Source organism: Apteryx rowi, unplaced genomic scaffold (assembly GCF_003343035.1).
Source record: "Apteryx rowi isolate R43461 unplaced genomic scaffold, aptRow1 scaffold_242, whole genome shotgun sequence".
NCBI lineage: Eukaryota > Metazoa > Chordata > Aves > Apterygiformes > Apterygidae > Apteryx > Apteryx rowi.
Genome location: NW_020448775.1, coordinates 366371 through 387467, shown reverse-complemented (window position 1 = coordinate 387467; position 21097 = coordinate 366371). Strand labels below are relative to the sequence as shown.

Below are 21097 nucleotides of genomic sequence, written 5' to 3'. Positions count from 1 at the left end.
CACCTTTCATTCATGAGACCAAATGTTGAAGATAGTCCAAAGTCCAATGATGAGCCATTTTGGGTGGGGAGGAGGACAGGAGGGGAACATAGAGCCATATTTGTTACCACAAGCACAACATGGAAATCCCTTCTATTTTTTTCATAGTTTCTGTATAGTAGGTCATTTTTCCAAATTAATAATGGTTAGGCCTATGGAAAAAACCTGCAAACAACTATGCCCTGAAGCAAGCTCCATTTGCACCAAGTAATGCTGAGAACTTCTGTGAAATCCAGGAAAATAGAAGCTAGGGAGGAACAGCTAGGCTTATTAGGATCACAATAACCCAGTCCACAGCTCTAGCCATGATTGCTCCTGCCTACACTACAAGAAAGTCACAAACAAGTATCAGAAACTCTAAGGCATTACATGAAGTTTAAAGAGAAAACCAGCTAAAAGAAGAAAAGTAATTTAAAAAAGCCTCTTTCACATGTCACTTACAGTTTGGCAAAAATACAGACTGTACACACAGGATGGTTTAAACTAACAGCCTCAGTTTGATGATGTGATTATATGGAAACTCTGTACCATTAACCAACAGCTGGATAAGTTAATATTTCATCACAAAACATTACTAACTTGTAAAAAAGTATAAAAAGGAGATGACAACAATGAATGGAAACCCATCATTCTATTTAGGTTGGGTTCTGGTAGCATGGCCACCAACATGGTATCTAAGCAGAAAAAATTACGTTAAGGGATGCAGTTACAAGCAGTCACATCTGATCTTTCTTTTCCCACATGCCTCTTCTCATGTGAGGATTTGTGCACAATGATATATTAAAAATCTTGCTGTCTATATGAGCAGACCCTGGCCTTTACTCAGGTTTAAGACAAGCTGGGACAATGACTTACACTATAACAGTTGACAAAGATGTCCTATAAAAAGATGCAGGGGGGAAATTTGAGGACCTCTGTATTGACAGCTCTATTTCACTGAAACCTCAGGTAAAACTCATTTCGACTTCAGACAGAAGCAAAAAGCCAACATTAGAGAGACTACCAAGAAGCTTTAAAGACAAATAAAGAATGGATGTTAACAGAACTACTCAAACTGAACAGACTCCAGTTTACTCACTTTGCACTACKCCTCTACAACACTGTAATTCCAACAGTGTGCAATTCATATTTATTGAGGTACATATAAAATGAGTACAAAAACGACATGTGCACTTCTTGATTGAATTTTTATATTAAGCAGTCCTCTAACTGCTTGACACACATGGATACAGAATAAATTGCAACAGCAGCAAAAAGTGGTAGCAGGACTAAACTTCAAACAGTTTCCTGACTAAAAACAAAAAAACCCTTCTCTGTTCCTCACTATTCACTCGCTCTGACTTCTCCAGGACACTCAGCTACTCAGACGGTCTATTATGTGAGGAGGGCTCTTTCCCAGGCTTCAGTGACAATCAACAGTGCAGAACACACGTGGAAGGCTGGMAGAGACGCATGCCTTTCAGCAGCCTCAATTTCCTGTGTTTTTATGAAACACACTTCAAAACTGTTATAAAGAGAATGAAAGTTATCTTTGCTGTCAAGCTAAGAGTACCGTCTCTCCTACTGACAGCTAATATATGTCCATGCCTGCCCACACTGGGTGCATTAAATGGACACTCTGCAAACTCAGCGGTCATATGACTTCTTCCTCCCAATCTGAGCCCAGCAGGAGGGCAAGGCTGCAACTGGGATGGCGCTTCTTCCTCTGCGGCTGCCAAAACTTATTTACCAGCAAGCCTCGGACATGAATTATCATGATAAGGAGCTCAAAAAAAGAAAAGATCAGAAGACTAGAAATTATATCCAAAGAAAATGGATTTTTAAAAGCAAAAGAGAAAAAGAAAACTAAAATATGGTAAAATAAAGAAAAGTGACAGAAAACCAAGAGTTCAACGGCAAATGGAAGGAAACAGAGTGGAAAGGTGAAAGAACTGAGGAGAAAGACTGACAGCAGAAAAGAAACAGACACATATTCACATACTCTTGAATATACCAAATATATAAACTTTAATATAACATATTAATCTTTTCAACTCTTGATAAGGTGTTGATACTTACATACTAGCAAAATTTAAGGTGGTAATAATATGTTTCCTGCCAAACACATTGATTTTACATCATTATGATCTAGCCTCTCTTTATCGAACAATACTATAAAATTGGACTAATGAAATAAACAGTGAATCACACCATTTAAAGAGAGAAAAAAATCACGTCACAGAAAAAAACTCATTTTAGCTGAAGAGTCATGTCCAAATAAAACATAATATTATCTAACAGTAAATATCCAAAATATAAAGTACTTTTATCTGGTATTTGTGTGGTTTTTGACAATGTCTACATTTTAGAATATTTAGAATATTGAATATTCATTCTACACTTTGGAACAGCTGAGAAGAATAAGAGAGAGGGGCAGATAGATGGAAGCCCAGAAGAGCAGGGAAGAGGGGAAAGAGGGGAAAAATAACCTAGTAAGGAAAGAAAGGAAGATCAGTAAAGTTGGTAACAGTGAAAAGAGGAAAGTAAGGCATTATTGTGTAGCTTTGCAAAGATTCCAAATCTGTATTTAGAGTTGCAAGATAAATACATAGAAATAATATAAAACATTCCAAAATTACTGCCCATACACACCTCCTCACTAAAGCTGAAAATAAGAGAAAGACAGAAAGAGAGAGAAGAAGTTATACACACACACTCTAAGACGCTTATTTCTCAGACCTCATATAGTCAAAGCTTCTATGAAAAGCAGTAATGATCTGATCTGTACAATGTCTCAGTATCTGGTCCAGTACAGGAATGGGCATGAGAGATAGACACACTAAGGAAAAGGAAAGGAAAAAAAACCCAACAAGGAACAGAAGGGGGAAAAAAAAGAACCTAGAAAACCAGCAGTGCTAGAAATATATATCAAAATAGATTAATTAATTAATTTTCTCAAATTAGAAAGATAAAAGAGGATCATGCTATCTGTTGATGAAATATGTTAAAAATGATACCCATGCATTAACAGGGATGGGAGCCTCCCCAAATAAAAGCAGAAACCACAAATCCCTTAGTTTCTGTAGCCTGATTCCAACAATCTTGAGGAAACTAGAGGCTTATTTATATAAGCATAGTAAGTAGATGTTTTATATTCAATATGCTTAAAATAGAACTTAAGACCACATAGAAATATTTTACATAAATATCCCAACTATAATTGAATTAAAAAAATACAAATTTTCTATGCTAAATGGAAAATTAAAAATCCACTGTTTCTAGAATAAGAATAGGTTTGCTTAATTATCATTTGCAACTCATGTTATAAAACATATACATGTTAACTGAATGAAAATATGTGCCAGTATCACACGAAAAGAAATATAGCAAAGCAGTGATCCACACTGACCTTCAAGAGTTGCATCATTTTTGTTTGGAATATTTTTCAGAACTGCCTAGTAGAGCAGTCCCTACACTTGCAGAAATCCTATTAAAATCATTGGAACTCTTGCTGGTATAGGGACTGTAGGATCAGTGTCTTCAGCCCCAATTCAGCAAGGTACTTTGGCATGTGCTTTGAACAGGACTTAAACAGTTATAGTTAGACATACATTTTTTGCTTTGCTGAATCAGGGCCTATGTTATCAGGTTTTCAAAAAATTTGCTTTCTTTATTTTTTTTAACTTATTTATTTAGAGATAATAAAATTATTTTAAATAAAAAGTTTATGAAGAAATTATCAGAAGACTTAACATTGCTCTGAATGTCTCACCAGTGAGGTCTATCAGCACTTCTACCTTCGTTTCCAGTGGAAATACATTTAGGTCAACATTCTGCACGAGACATGATGGTGGTTATTAGATTTTAAATTGACAGAAACTTTTTTCTTTTTTTTTGACAAAATACATTCAAAAACCCTCAAAACCCATTAAAATTGTGTCTGCGCGTATATATGTGAATGAGTCAATCTGTGTTTGCGATTAATACATTCCCCTATAGCAGTCACTTACTAGAATTACTGCTGTCATCCTTGGTTCCATCGAGAGTTCCATCGGGGTGCATTTGCAAGTAGTAGCCTTGCCTGCAATATAACCTGGTCACTATACCCTTGAGCTGGGGATCTGAAAGACAAACATATTTTGTCACTAGCCTCAAAACTTTTTCCAAGAGTTATCCCTATTTCTCTCACGGTAGAAGGAAGTTGGTTGAAGCAGCATGGCTGTCTTAAAGTAGTACTAAACAGGATGAATCCTGATGGAGATGAGGAAAAAAAAAATCTTTCTGCAGAATATTATTGCTCCAGTTTATGTCCTGTTTGCTGCCTTGAACATCCTTCATTACAATTAACAGCGGTAAAACAGAAAAAAAAAAAAAAAGAAAAAAAACCCCAAGTACTGTACATAGTTAAAAGATTTAAACTAGATTAGGCCCTACAACAAATTTTAGACTACATCAGCAAATATAGAGCCTTAGAGAAACTAACAAAACATGTAAAAACCCTACTCATATTTCATATATGTTAGTAACTTACTTAAGTTGTAATGACACTTGCATGAATATGTCTCTCTCCTTTTACTTTCTACCAAAAGTGATAAACTTATCTACTATAATGTTTTGTAATAATCCCACTTGGAGAGTTCCCCAAATACTTTACCAGTCGAGAGGCAGATATCATTCACCTGCCCTCTTCCATCCCCCAGTGAACAACAACCACAATCAGGGCAAGACATAGCCCTTCTTAACCAGAGAAAATAACTGGAAAATACCTTAGTAAGCTAAAAGTAAATGGGAAATTTAGGTAGCTGAAAAGTTAAGCAACCCTGTTTAATACTGTACATTTAGGAAAATTGCCAACAATTGAGCAGAGGCTATGGAGCAACAACTTTATGATTTGTCTCAAGGATGGTTCTGTACCAAATCACATATTAACCTCCCGCAGAATTGGCTCAGTGCTGAAGGAAAGGACATCACATCTTAAAAAAACCTAACAGCACTACCTGTGCAAGATATTGGTACTAATGCTGTTAGAAATCAGCTATTAGGCCCAACAACCCTAGGTAGCCAGTACAATAAGATATCAAATTGTGGGGACATGGCAGTAAACGTGTTTCTGTGAGAACATGCTTAGCTCCACAATAATGAACTAAAATCATAAAGAATTTCAGATAGATAATTAATGAACTGTTACACTAAAATGAACTGTTAAAACAGAAATTACCTTCATGCAAATGTGTGGCCAGAATACAAAATCCTTCCTTGAATTTGTGTATAATTGTTCTCATGATCAATCATGCTGGGTTACTTACAGTATCCTTAGGGAAGGTGAAAATAATGACTTATAAATAAAACTGTCTCTAAACAGAATGTTTAAAAGTTTTCTGTAAGGACTCAGTTCTATGAAATGATTGTGAAAATGATACATTTTTCTTGAATATCCACTATATTTCAAAAGAAATTGTCAGTTTGTATTACAAAGTCATATTAAACCAATAAACCCATTTAAATTAAAAATGTAAGATGAACAAATAAACTGCAAATATCATAGAAATTGTTACCATAAATATTAACACTATAAAATCTTTGAGGCAGGGAAATAACTAGTATAAATATTTGATGATTAACATGGAAGCAAATTACAATTTTTCCTTTTTTCTTTTTTTGCTGTCCCCTGCAAATTTTGCCCTCCAGGAGTTTTTACATTAGCAAAAGTTTCTCTGTTTTTATATAATCTCCTGTATTCATAGAAATTCTTTTAAAATTTATAAATATCATAAACTCTATTTTCTTTGAATGTACTGTCTCAATCATTATTTAATCATTATTTAAAAATGAAAAGTGAGTTCCTCTTACACAGGTGCTTTTCCTATCAATAACGCATGCTTTCAATATACATTTCCAAACTGAGAGTTTTAAACATACTTGCTTTATACATATTAAAACTGCATCTTAAAAGACTAAAGAAAATAATTAAAGCAAATTTCTTAAAACTATTGCTTTAGAAAGCATTTACAGTAAAAATATCAGTATTTTGAAAAACTCTTTCTACACCCAAACATGAACAAAATCAGCTTCCAGCTTCAAGGAAATATCTCATAAGAAAGCAAATTACAGACAACTCATTATCACCAGCTGTTTACACTTATGCATTGTTCGAAGGGAATAATGTGAAATTTAGAAGTGACTTTCACAGTTGTTCTTTATCATCATTCTGTTTTATTTATTTTTTAAATTCACAAATAAAATCTACTTTCTAACATTTTTAACAAGGAATCATACAACTATTTGTCTTTGTTTTTGCCAGAAGTATTATTTAACTCTGCTTTACCTGCTATCCAAAATTATATATGAATGAAAATAATTTGGTGGACAACTGTGCAATTCGGCTAGAATTTCAGGCTACATAAGATGGGACAAAGTATGAAAACCCCATTTATTTGTTCACTCAAGCTCAAATATAGTAAAATAATAGCTATTCTACCATGATAGCAGAGGATCTTAGACGTGTTTTAGCTCATTTGTATAGAGTTTTAATGGTTTCAGTTGTCAGAGAACTAAACAAAATTGGCCCCAAACATGGCTCTTTCACTTGAATGTTTCATTTAAAACTGGAACTTACTAATAATAGCATAATACAAATCAATATTTTCATTGTGAAAAGTAGATTTCTGTAGACTAGGTTAGTCTTTTTTTCCATCAAATGTAGGAATTGTAATGTTCCATTTTCTTATTCTATTCTATATTTTCTACCTGTCCTTAGGAAGATTAAAATTTTTATTCTTGACAGGAAATTTAATCATATATTTTCTACTAGTTCTAGATGGCAGTATTTAGTCAATATATATCACAGCACTTCAGATCTACAGATCAAAGTAGAAGATGAACTGATTGTTTTCGCTAAACAGTGCTCAAAAAAACTGTGGGAATTTGACAGTGAGATGCTTTTATCCTAGCCAAAAAACAACTCAAAGTTAGTGATGGAGTCATATAAAACAATTTGTTAATCTCAGCACGACTCATAGTAAGCAGCAGTCAAAAAGACTGCTCTGTACGGACTCAAGGTATACATCTTAAAGAAGAAGTAGACAGTCTCGTCAGGCAAAGAATTTCTCTYGTATCCCTGAAGAAAGATAAACATTCCTTTCAAGTCCTTCCTGAGACACTTTGGCAGCAAGCAGTAAAGAGAAATCCATTTTTATAGTGTTTTGGTTTCTGAACAGAAACTACAGTCTGTAGAAGAGTTTGTCTACCCATAGTCACTTCAGAATATTATAGAAATGGTCTCAGCTTCAGAAGGTTTCCAAACGAGTTTCTCAAATCCTTCTTGACCGCACTTTTCTTTTCTTGTCCGTTGGAAACAATGAGCTAACAGCAATGCTCAGAAACACCAACGAAAGACTGTTGTTGCCTGTCTGCAGGTGAACTGGATGTGTTATACTTGTAACTCCCCTCATAGTGATACAGACAGACCAACAACTACCCTTATCCTTCATATCCCACACATGCCTTTTTCTTCCCACCAAACCAAATGCACATAAAAGAGAAAGGCAATGGCAAGAGAATACAGCCAAATAATAAAATACAAATGAACGGGATGAGGGTAGATGACCTTTACCAAAGAATTCCCAGTTCTCACAGTTTTATTATAGATTTTATGTTACTTGTTCTCTTGAAGTCCTATCCCCTATAGTCAGGTATCTGTTTATCTGAAAATATTAGTTTCTATTTAATTCTAAACATCTAGACTTCAGGAAAAAAACCTTCAACATAGGTCAAAATCAAAAGACAGCTCCACATCTCCTAATGATTTTCATGATCTTATTTTGGGTCTCGATTTTGAACAGTTCAGTGTGATAATACGGCAGTGCCCCAGCGTGGAAAGAATTATTCTGTCTTGTAATTATTAGAGATTGTCTCTAAAGGCTCAGCAATGTTCTGCTGAATCAATAAATCAACACCTTCTCAAATCTGTCTCTTCCACAGCAACCTCTGTGACAGCAGTCACTTGCAGCCCATCTTTATTGCTCTTTTTCCTTGTCAGTGACAATGGCAGCATGTATGATTATAGTTAGCATGCACACTCTGTCAGGAGCTTTCCTTGTGTCCTCAACAAAGAGAGAGTCTAATTAAGATGTCTTTGTTTCTCCCTGTAACAGAGGCTACAAAAACTGTTTTGACATTAAGCCTTGACAGGCTGAGTGTAGCTTTCACTTTAGAAAATCTTTGACACTTTATGTTTTAAATTCAACGTATTTTCAGTTTACAAGTAGAATGGCTTTAGCATCTCCTCTTCCTCACCCAAGGGAAGATAATATTTAGAGGTACGCTCTCCCCATATAGAATAGCATCAAAGTCATGTTAACAACAGGAAGTTCTGGGTCTGTCATCTTCTACTTGCAATTTATTCTTGCATTTACCCCCTGTAGTTTTTATCTTTCAATATTTCAGTACTAAAAACATCATTCCTGCTGGTCCGGAATAAATCAGACATCTTTTTTAAGCTTTCTGATACTTCAATAGTCACCATGGGCTGACTCTCATTTCTTGCTCTGTGATGTTATGGTTAATATTTGTAAAAACCTTCTCCCTCCTCTATTAAACTTCTCCTAAAATATCAAAAATATTCAGTATTAGGATAAAAACAAACAAAACCTCCTACAGATTTGCTGTGAAGCTGTGAAGCAAAACACCAGAACACCTACCCAAAATACAGACATGTCACACCCCCTCTAGACCTATCTATCACTTCATTCTTAGGGCACTGGTCTGGTATATATAAAAGCCCAGTTTTTGTGCTTTTCTGACTTCTCACAGAGGAGTACCCTGACAACACAGTTGTTTAGTCTTTTGGACTAGAACTGCAGTCTTTCCTGACGAAGCCATTCTACTCTGTGTGATAATTAAATGTCCACCAAGGGAGGGATTAGAGCCTATCCACTAGATCATAGCTTAAGTCAGTCTCTAGCCCCTCATTGACTTCTACACAGAAACACATTAATGACAAGATTCATAACTTCAACCATTTACTATTCATAATATTTGTCAGTATTAGTCAGTATTTTGGAACCTTTTACCACTAGGTAACATGGTTCCAGAAGAAGGCATCAAATCCTACATAAAACGCATTTCCCTTTTTTAGATTCTTTATTTAAAGTATTGCTAGCTCCTTCTACAACTCCCTTCCCAGTTTTCAAAAGCTTGCTTCTTCTCCAGCCTGCTGCTTATGTTTTACTTCCAGCAGTAGTCTAAGAGGTACGTTCAGTACAAAGAATTATAAAATACTCTTTTGTCTGTTTTTGAGGCAAACCCATGAGTGTTGCATCATCATTCCAGGAAAAAAATGTAGGCCAGGATCCTCTGATGTCTTAGGTGGTTACACAATCACAAAAGGAAGCTTCCTAAAACAAGTATGTAGTCAAAGGGAAATTCAAATGCAGAACTTAGTACTTCACTTAAAGGTGATAAAATCCTCAGTGTGCATCTAAAGCCAAAATGCTCTTGTATTTAGAATGTTGATCTCTTCAGCTGTTCTTATGATACAGCTCTTGCATTCAAAAGCCTTATATACTCTTAACTTCTTCATTATTGTGACTGTCGTATTAGCTTGGCCTGTCAATGTTTCAAATTTTCTGATCATGCTGTATTTACTTTCTCATGTGGGTCAATAGGAAATAATACAATGTGGACACATATACATTAGTGCTCTCTGATTTTAATACTAACATTTTCTATATCTCATAATACACCCCATAAAACTAAATTCTAATAATTTTTTTAAGAAAAAAAAAAAWTTTTTTACAAGCTGACTTAGGATTTAATTTGGAAAGCACCAAAAACCTAATTTAAAAGTATTCCAGAATATCATGGCAACGCTCACTGGAAAGAGGATAGCAGGATAATTTGCAAAGCAAAGTATTAAGTTCTGAACCACACTCATTTTCTTTTGTTACATACAGGAAGCTTCTTCAATAATCCAGAGTGGCAGGGGTCCTTAACTTGTTATTAACTTCATTTACTCCTTGCCAAAATACATAAAAGCATACAAAATGAAGTAGTGTATTCCCTCTGTTTAGATGTGCAACAATTTCACTCTGAAATGTGCTGAAGCATTACAAGAACACAATGTATTATATTTACTTTTATTTCTTGCTAATGCCAATAGCACAAAATATTGAAAGCAACCATTTGCATTACTTTCAAGAAATTTTATATTTATTTCTACTGACTAGCATTAGCAGTGTAGGCAAAAAGACAAATTGCACTGTCAACGAACTGGCATAAAGAAGATTTTTATCTGTTTTCAAAGTGACAACTAGGAATTGCAATATATGTCACAGTCATTGCAGAGCAGACTCAGATTTTTTTTGGTAGCTGACCAATATAAAAGGCTTTTCTAGTTTCATAGACTCAGATGAGATTAGTGCAAATTTAAATGCATAAATCAGAAAGCCAACAGAATCACTTGTGCCTCCTTTTTTAATAGAACAGTAGTTTTGATTATTTGTTCATTATCATCAGAAGTAACAACTTAGAGCACAAATGTAAACTGCTGATAAAAAAAGGATTAAGTTTGTGAACAAAGACAAATAAACCTGCTAGATACTTTGAAAAAATCACTAAAAATGAACTAAAGAAGTACCAAGAAAACTGATAAATTAAAGTTTAATTTAGCTTTAAACAATATACAAAAATCCACATGGCTTAGTTGGTTTCTTTATACCTGACAGAAAGCATTTACTATGAAAAATATGGATCAGTAAAATGACTTCAAAACTTCGGAAAAAGAGAAGAAAAGTCAAATTCTTCCTTAGTTGAGCAATTTCCATGTTATTATTTAACCGTTATGCTTTCACATAAATCCTCGCTATGAAACCACATCATTCACCAATATTGTCTAAACAGATTCATTTAAAAGACATAACTGTTAAATTAAACTGTTAAAATGGAAACTGTTAAATGCAAATTGCATTTCAGTCCTCTTCATGAACCAATAATATTTCTGAAGACTATAAATAGGACTCCAAAGATATGTGGTCAGGATGAATGGATAAGATTATCAGTTCTGAATGGGAAATAAATGTCTTTCCAAATTTGCTATTGGAATTAACTTTATTGTTTCTATATAAAGCAGAATTGCATAGGTCCTGTCAGATATTAACACTGCAAACCACAGTCCATGTATAAAATATCTAATTTATTTAGAAAAATATTTATTTGTGCAGAAAGTATGAATGCACTGGCATTAGTTCACGTGGAAGCTTTTAAGAAATATTTGTGTATCATTAAACATGTAATACCATTTATAATTATTTAACATTTTTATAACACTCCTTTGCTCTTTCACAAAGGCTTGCTATTTTCAGTTTAATCTCTGAAATCTCTAAAAGCAATGGAAAGCAAAGCAAGGCAGTATCACCAAAAAAGTATAATCAAGGATCTACCGAATTTTTTTTTGCAGATGATACACCAATAAATGTCATGAGTTATAGAAAATGGCTTATTAAGAATAGTAGACATTTTCCTATACTTTGTTCTACTATATGCTCGTGCACTCATGTATTTGCAAAGATTCAGAAAAATAAAGGGACGGAAAGGGAAGAAATAAATTCACATTTTGTTTTGGTTTTTGAGATCAAGTTTTCCGACACCTTCCTGTAAGAAAGGGACAAGAATCCTGCTCAACATACAAAATGCAAAACCTCATATAAACTGCAAGACCTCATAATCTAGGGTATTAAACACAAATGGAAGTCTTAAGGGAAGCAGCTTTGAAAACTGATCTTCAGCCAGTGAGACAAGAAAATAATCCCCTGCACTTTAAGAACATAGTCTATTCCATTTCTAATTGAGAATTACAATTATGAAACAGTGGTCAAGAAAATTGTAAATATCTGGTACTTTGGGAGCTGTGATGACATCATTTCTTGTGTAAGTTTAATTTTAAAAAGAAATATTGGAAACTCTTAAATAACTAATTTGGTTATCATCATCAAGAAACATATTCTGAATAAAAAAAATAATTTACCCTTTCTTTAGACTGATGCTTCACCTTCACTAAAGAAGGCATAGCCTGTCTGCCCAAACTAACAGATCTTGCAGGTTGATTTCCTGGAAAAAGAGAACTCAGTAATAAAATTTGGCTTTACTTTTAAAGGGACTTTACTTCTTCTGTATTGCAAAGCAGTATCTCTTTACTGCAGGTACTTCCTGGTTATTTTCTGAGTTCAAGGTTAACTTGGGCCATGACTTCAAGAGTTTTTTGTCTCCCCTGCTACTCCTGCTAGGAGTAACTAGGAACATGCAGAAAGCAAACTCTTATGAAGTTAGATGACTCCAGGAGCTGGGCTTTAAGGAATTTGCAGGTTTTGAGACTGGTGATAAGGGACAGAGCATGGAAAACTGCTACAGGTGGTCACTCAGCAATTTCTTTTCCAGGCAACTCAGCAGAAGCATCGCCACCTTGTTTCCCTGGAGCAACTCTTGCTTCAAGACTTTAGCAAGAGAATTGATATAAGGGGCAAATTCCTTTGAGGCCACCTAATGCTACTAGAGAAAAATCAAGCATTGTCCCACCTAGATTACTCTGGCTTTCTGGGAAAGACTATTTAGTCCAAGTGATTTAGCTACCAACTAGAAGCTAACCAGAACTATATTCATAGCATCTGGAAAATAAGCAGAAACAGTCCAGATCAACTGAACTGATCCGTAAACAAAGTATATCTAGGAGTAAATCCTCTGATTCTGAGTCTTTTAATGTTATGACAGAGACAGTCAGTAAGGAGGAAGATCCCAGCCCCTCACTGGCACCATGAAATAAAGATGGTAACTATTGTTCATCTACAAAAAATGAAAGCATTTTATAAAATCTTACAAGATCATGAAGATAATAGTCTGCTAGATTTTGGAGGAGCTCTAAATTGGTCAATGTTTTGATGCAGATCTGCCCAAATACCTCAAAAAACATCAAAAGGGCTATAAATCTTTGAAGTTGAATTTTATTAGAACACAAACTAAAACAAATAATTTTTAAATAGATATCTGAAAGTGAAATAGAAAAGAAATAAGTTTTAAAACAAATATTTCATCCTATCTACTGTGTTTTTGTGGTGACCTCATGACCTTTTTTTTTCATCCAACTTTGCCTCTAGGCCAGCACCCTCTAGGTCTTAAGAAATAATTCCTCTTTAGCAGCACGGAGAACTGTCTATACATCTACCTCCTGAACTTTTTAAGAGTCTCCCAAATATCTGCTCTGTTTCTCACATCCTGTCTTTCACTCCCTACCTTCTGTACTCTGCTGTCCAGCATCTTCTCCCAACTATGCCATCTCCAACTATGCGGAGCAGTCAGAAGGACGTAAGAAGGTAGCCATCCTGCCTGTTCCCAAATGATATCTTAACCTTATTGAAACATGAAAAACCTACCTTGTAAACTTAAACAAATATGCCTTCAATCACATACATCCTCCCATCAGAAACTTATGGAAACACTCACATTCTCTGTGTGCTGACCATGCCATCACAAAAGATACAAATTCCACCTTGTAGCTACCAGAAAATAAAATGCAGTCTTTAATTTCTAGCTGTATACGGACAACTGTGTCAGCACATCCCAAAGCCACCAGAAACTTCATCAGCGTTCATGTGGACTTTGCAGAGTAGTGAGTCAGCGTGAAAATCCATGGCAGTTCTGAATGTATATTTTCTCCTGAGATGAGTAAAAACCCACAACATATTCTTCATGTCTGCTGAGCCACAACACTTCCACAATGATGGCGCCTCCCTTCACTGTTTACTTGGCCAAAACCACTTACATCAGAATCATTCCCTATTAAGTCTGGTATTATCTCTCAATCAATTGTAGATGCCCAATTACATGTGTGAAGATACTAAATGAGGCAAATTCCAGAAGTTGCAGTGGGTGTCTTCCAAAGACATAACAAGTGAGATTCTTCTGACCAGGTGTGGTCATCTGCACCTGAACTAGAAATCCTGAAATAGGCAGTTCTAGGTGTGATTCACTCATTTTAAGAGAAAGGTCAAAAATGCATTAAGTGAATCACACACAGAAGAACCTATTAACAAGCACAAATATCAGCTATGCAAGACACATTCACTCAATACATCTATCAGGGGTTGGTTAGCACTGTTGGAGCACCCTCTGGAGACACTGAAGTTCCCAAGTTTTGGGCTAGCCTTTCCTCCCTAGGAATCAACTTCAGCCTCCATCAGACTATTCTGTTTGGACTAGACTTGTGGTCTGAGTCAGACAACCACTCTTAGGTTCTTATGCTGTGCTAGGAGACCCACCTATCTTACAAAAATGCAGCAGTGTGGGCACAACTGATTTTGAACTGGTTTGGTTAGCATCCTATACAATCAGCTATTGACTTGTCTCTTACCAGCATTTCCATTCCACCCTTTTTACTTAGAAGCTCATCCTGAACATTTTTACAGAGCATGCACATTCAACTAGCATGTTTTAAATAGAAATCAAAAATATTTTAATCAAAACATTCCCAATCAGTTCTATGTCTCCAGGTTCAGTTATTTGTACAGCAGCAATCCCAACAGAGACTGCAGGAGCATCTTGTTACGCCGACAAAGACTGGGACTCTACTGTGTGAGACAGTACTCAAGAGAGTGAACAGGTATGCTTCTAAAGAACAAATTACAATCTTTCTCAATATTAATATTAAATTCCCTTTAAATCTCTTACGCTTCCTGCACATTTATTATACTGACAACTTAAGTGTTATCTGAAGCTAAAATATTAGAGATTGAAAAGCTGGGAATTCATCCCCAGGATTTCCATAGCAGGTTTTTTAGTGTCTAGTGACATTCCAGAGACAGTACTGGTATTAGTGGATATCGCTGAGCAGCTATAACCACTGGTGCAATTTTTATACAGTAATAATGTCTTAATGACAGCCTCTGACTGAATCTTCCCCTCAGCTTTCTTCAGGTTCACGATCCGGCATCTCAACTTTCGAACGTTCAACCGCGGYTTGCCGTTCCTCATGGGGAGTTCAGCGTGGGATATGTAGCTCCGAGCCCAAAGCGCAGCGCTGAACTCGGCTGACACCTGTGTGGCTGCGCTCTCATCAGCACAGTAACACGCTGGCACACTAACTTCAAAACCCTGTGCTGACTCAACACAGTGTAAAAAAGCACTGCCTGCCCTGTTTTCATTTCCTAATGCTCACATGCTCTTACTTGGATTGTTGGAGGCACCCTCTGAGGGTTATTCCATAATACCTTTAACCACAGATGTTGCTAGTGCTTCATATCACAGATGACACATTATATGGTTTAGTATTATAACACATGTCCAGTGCAATATTTACATGCACCTTATAAGCGATATAATGTAACACCACAAAATACTTAGCACTAACTTGCTGGTATAACATAAATTAAAATTTCTCCAGCCCTGAAGTGCAGCCCGAAAAAACAAACAGAAAAGCTATTACTAATTCAGAAAACTGTCCAAAAAGAATCTGCTCCCCTTGCAATAAAGCTTACATTACATCTGAAGTCTTTGTTTCTTTTTTCAGAGGCCTTTGATGTAGCTCTCCATTTCTATACTAAAATATAGCAGAAATCTCTGACATTAACCTTGTTCATATTTGACATACAAGCCAAATTCCCTACTCTGCACACAGATGGGAGGGGCATATATGGGCCTTGATTACACTTTATTAAGTTCTTCATTAAAATCCATGTCAGTGGCCCTGTCAAATAGGCTACACTTGATTTTTTTTTTTAAGAACTTATTTTTAGCTGTATGCAAAGTGTGGATTTACTGGAGAAGAAAGAGAAGGAAAGGGAAGAAGTTAAAAGCTCTCATGCCCCTGACTGATTGACTGTTCGTGCTCCCACTGACACGACAGCAGCAACCTGCGCAGCAAACACCCTCCCTTCTTTCTCCAGTCACCACCTGCATTCGCACTGCAGCCATGGAGCGATACAAAACTTACAGCAGGTTTTCTTGGTGCATAGTTTGTGGACAAGCCAGAAATCTGCCACTTTATAATCAGAGTATCACTTCAGCAATTTCTAGGGAGTATAGTAACACAGCAAAGGAAGTGCAAAACACTGGAAAGCAGCTGAGCCATGGCTTTGGTTTCAATAAAAAACCTGAACATATTGGGCCAGTCCCTATCTAAGGTAGCTACATGGCCTTTGCTGCTGTATTATCAAAGCATCGCAGAATTTTTTATTGGCTTTTGGAAGGTGTTGTTGCAACAACGAAGTAGAGACCTGTTATCAGCTCATCCTACAGATAAGAACCGACACAAATGGCTTCAGGTTTCTGAGATGAGTGCACTGACTTGCTCTCAGAAAGGTCATAAACTATGCCGGGAACCTAGTGCATCAGAAAGATGTCTAAAGTGAGATGAGGCAAGTTAAAGCAAATAACAGCGTAACTCCAGATATTTGCAACAGAAATAGGGCTTGTATCCGAGTCCTCAAAGCATCAGCAGCTACCTGAAGCATGAGGACTGGCCTTTGTTTCTAAAGCCAACAGCAACAAAATTGTAAATTTTTACTGAGATAAAAAGAAAAACCTTGAAATAAAAAGCAAAAAAGAATGGATTAAAAGCTTTTCCATTCTCCTCTAATAGTCCTAAGCTAACAATGCTGTATCACTGGCAATTCCAAAATGGACAAAATATTGGGTCACCCCGAAAGACAAACAAATCATCTGTAAGTCACATAGTTTGTAACCCTTCATTTCATGGTAAACTACATGCTTAATTGTATTATTTTAAAATTAACTTGATTGACAATTTGAAATAAAAAGTTCTTTAAATCTGGAAAAATAATAAAAATTGGAAAATATCTATCTGAAAATAAAAGACTTACTCCAGAATTGCTTCTAGTTTCTTTCCTTTCCCCCCACAATTGCTTCTAGATTCACCCCCTTCCCTCTTCACTGAGCAGTATGGTTAAACTAACATGTTGTTGAAGACTCTTTTGTTGTTATGAGTTCTGCTAAGGGGACCAATTCTGCTTGGCATCTAGTTTCACTTACCAGAGTAGCTCTGATGTACGTAAAAAGACCTAAAACCTAAGAACTCATCATAAAGTATGCCCTGTTCTGAAACACAGGGATATTTAGGAAGCAGAATATTACTACCAAATTCAAAGTCTTGTAAGAACAAAATTTACACCCTCCTTTTGGGGAAAGCGTCACACACTGAGAAAGAGCAATGCACTACAGAATTTCCATTGCTTCTCCCTGAAATCTCTAGAAGTCCTATTCTGATGCAAAGAAAACCTCACATCAGCTTTTAATCTCTGGCAAAAATCACAGAACAAGTGGCCTTTGTATTTCCAGCTTGCATGTGTTGTTTTTAGAACATGATTAGTTTTGAGTATTTTTATGTAACAAAACATCTTAAAGGGCTTGCAATTATTCACTGAAATTATTATTTGGGCTTGAAATAAAGGTTGGTTGTTTCTGGTATACCTGGGGCAAAATCCTTGGTATCTACAAGGTTTTGCATGTGTTCTTTTGATCACCACATTCTGCAAACTTTAAATGAATAAATATTATGTTAGGAATCTAGCAAAGTTACCATTTCCGGAAGGGGCTCAGATTATTCCGGAACATTCTGGAACTTTCCGGGAGGACGATGAGCACACGCCTGACATTGCAGAGTTATAGCAGAAACACCCTGCCTCGAGCAGCTTTCCAGGCAAAGCCTAAACAACAGGGATCAGCACCACCTCGCTTTACAGGTGGCAAAACAAGCAAAAAAGAGGGATGGTTTGTCCAAACTGGCAACAGAAATGAGGTTTTCTGTGTCTTAATCCAAGATCTAGATGGTCCTACCAGGCCATACAAAAGGATTTGCTCTGCCTGGAAAAGACATGACTAGATAACAACTGGATAGACAGAAACCACTGTTTACAGGCATGTAAGAGACAAATTATTACCCTGAATTTTACATTAAATTGAGTGTATTTATCTGAACAAGACAATATTAATCCCAAGTATTAAGGCAAATGGAAGGATTTTGCTGAAGGAATTTAAAGTGAGGGTAAGTGAAAGGAAGAGGAAATGGCTTGTCACTATTAATAAAATAAACAGATGACAGCAAAAATACCCATCACTTATTAGAAAAGTCAGCCTTCTATGTGTGTAGCAGAGTGACAGCTTATAACAACTTCCCCCAGAGCTTTAATATCTACTGATAAAGGCAGCTGGGGGAAAAAAAAAAAAAAAGTCTTGTAACCAGTTTTGAAACAATTACAGAAAAAATAATCTACTTTAAAATTATACTTTCACCAATTCATGCTAGCTACTGGATATGTGTAGTCCAGAATAAATAATTTCTCAGGGGAATTACCTTCTTTGAAAGTCACAAAGCATTTTAATGTCAGTCTTTGCACGCTCTAAGTAGGCCTAAGACTTTTCGTGAGAAGATACACCTGGAGGGAAACAGAACCTCTGCTTTTAATGTCACATCTGCACATCTGCATCTGCTTTTAATGCTTCAACTGTAGCATTCCAGACGAGTAATTCTTTTTCTGATCCTACTTGATATCTATCTTATGCTGTCCCTAGAATAAACAAGTTCATGAGATCTTTTGACAGCAACAAGCAGACTGCATAAAGCAGACAATTAAGCATTACCACAGTGTACCATAGTGCCACAGGTATTCAGCTAGCCCAATTTGTGTCCAAAATCAGCATATGGGTATGGAAAAATAGATAAAGTAAACCTCAATGGGATGAAATCTATGTCTTTGTTTAGCAGAAAATACTTCTAAAACACTGACTGATTTTTTGGGGGGGAAAAAAATCTAGCAAATTTTCAGAAACATCTCATGAAACACAAATTTTCCTGCACTCTGCAGTGATCCTCAGCTTCTTTTCAGCCCATTAACAAAGACTGAGGACTGAGCTTCCAGCTCTGCAACAGCTGTGTCCTACAACTGCCATCACTCCACACCACCATGCATTCTCTGGTAATGTCCTGACTTTGGTAATAATTATCAGTCACTTTTTATCTGACTACTGCAAAGCACTTTGAAAAGGCTTCATGGTTAGAATTAAGCAGGAAATAACTTTCCTATCTTGAAATACTTTTTTAGACGTAAGCTCTTCAGTTCTATCTCAGGATGAACCCAACAACAAAGCCTTCCTAAAGAAAGAGAACAGACCAGGGTAAAACAATATCAGTTACTCGCGAAGGACAACTATTGGCCTGGCGATCAGTATGCTCACTGCAGATGTAAGTTAAAGGTTTTCTGTCTGAATCAAAGTGAACAGGAACCCAAGCTTGAATCTTTTATATGGTAGGAGAGTTTTAACAGAAGTTTTAACAAAACTATCTTGTTCTTATGGAAGTTTGAGATTTGGCCAAACCTGACAGAATAGTAAAATAGTTTCAGATAAATTCACGTTATCAGTCTAACAACCCGTACCAGTAGGACAGTAAAGCTGTAGCTCATCTGTCTAGAAACATGTGTTACTGCAGACACATGGCAATTTCACTTTATTAGCTTACCCTAAAATACCTAGTTAAAAAACGTTCTCCTTCCCCTGATGATACATAGTCCTGAAGGACTGCTTCATTTTTTAAAACAAAACAATTATTTTACAAGCATAAAGAACAAAACAAAACACAACTGAACATATCTGGACAGAAGGTCACTTCAACAAGCCACTACATAAATTACTGTTTTTCTAAAGGATCTCTTATTCATTATGGTAGGATTGCATCACTGCTACAAAAGCAACAGAAAATCTCAAATGCAACACACATGTGCATGCGCCCTTTCACCCTTTCCAGCAAAGGTAAGGCCTACTTATCTCCAGTCATCACTCCAGTGTAAGTACATAAAAACACAAAGTGATGCAAACCCCTATAAAATTTACCTGCAGTTCAGCTGCTCCAAATAAATCTTAGACAGTGAAACTATCTAATTTGTGAAAACATACTCTTAACTCATTTTGCAAAACCATGTACAATATTTATCTCTGCTTCCTTATAATGATGATTAGCACATTCCAACCAACACAACTCTTGATGTTAAACTTCGTATATTTGTATCTCAATGTTAAAAGTTTAGCATATTTGCTTATCTTTGATAATACAACTCCTCTAAGAATACATGCTAAAAAACCCATGTTATCCACCAAAATTTCTTTGGATGCTGAACATGACTCATTTTAGTACCCATCCAATAAAACTTCCACTGAAAGAATGATTTTAATTATATTTTAAATCAAGCTTGATTTTTCACAAGATAAATAATACTATGATCACTGAAATTTTTTTTATAAACAGCTTCAGTTCAAATGAAACCTTCCAGCATTTATTTGCAATAGGCCAAAGCTGTTTAATGACCCCACATGTATTTTTCTTATATTCAAAGTGAATGTGAACTTAAAAGGAGACACATTTTCAGTTCAACTTTAAGGTAAAGCATAAGAAGTATTTTCAGAGATGCTTTTATCATTTGGAAAGACAGAATTATCTCTGCTTTTTATCACAGCAGCATATATCTCTAGTCTTATTTTATTTTGAAGTAAATGACCTTATATCTGCAAGATTACTGGGAAAGATACATTTGTTATAACTTTCTTCTCAAAGTTTGTAAAATTAGTACTAAGGTCAGTCACCCTGGTTTCACAAATAGAAGAATGCAAACATTCCCACAGATATTACTTTTCCCCTTCAAATCTCCAAAGAATAGAGAATATCCCTTCCCCCTTCCCTTTAAAATAAATGACTTACAGAAAATACTCACTGCATTGTACAGGTTTTACTGTCACTTACTACATACTGTGCAGCTTGCAGGGGTTCCCTGCTCCGAATCAGTGAATCCAGCCGCCATTCTTGAATCACTCTGATAATTTATGCCATGCCAGCAATTTATAGCAACATCTATCTGTCTTCCCTCAGTTTTCCCTCTCTAGAAATATGTGACCTTCATGTTCTAACACAGAGAACCCACATCTACTAAGGACGATCAATAATCAAACAGTATATTTTTAATATCAGACCAGTGTGTTTGGAAAGAAGGAGTCAGAGAAGAAAAAAGCCTGGAAATGGAAAGATATT

General features: G+C 35.9%; 1 protein-coding gene across 4 annotated transcripts in view; it reads right to left on the bottom strand.

The window, feature by feature from the left end:
• Positions 1 to 21097, bottom strand: part of FGF14 (fibroblast growth factor 14) — a 422090-nt gene that overhangs the window by 102660 nt on the left and 298333 nt on the right. For 3 of the 4 annotated variants that reach the window (XM_026066536.1, XM_026066535.1, XM_026066537.1), the window contains exon 2: positions 4029 to 4139. The exons of the other annotated variant lie outside the window; for it this stretch is intronic. In XM_026066536.1, coding sequence (XP_025922321.1) covers positions 4029 to 4139 — 111 coding nt within the window. The remainder of the gene's footprint in view (positions 1 to 4028; positions 4140 to 21097) is intronic. 4 annotated transcript variants of the gene reach the window in all.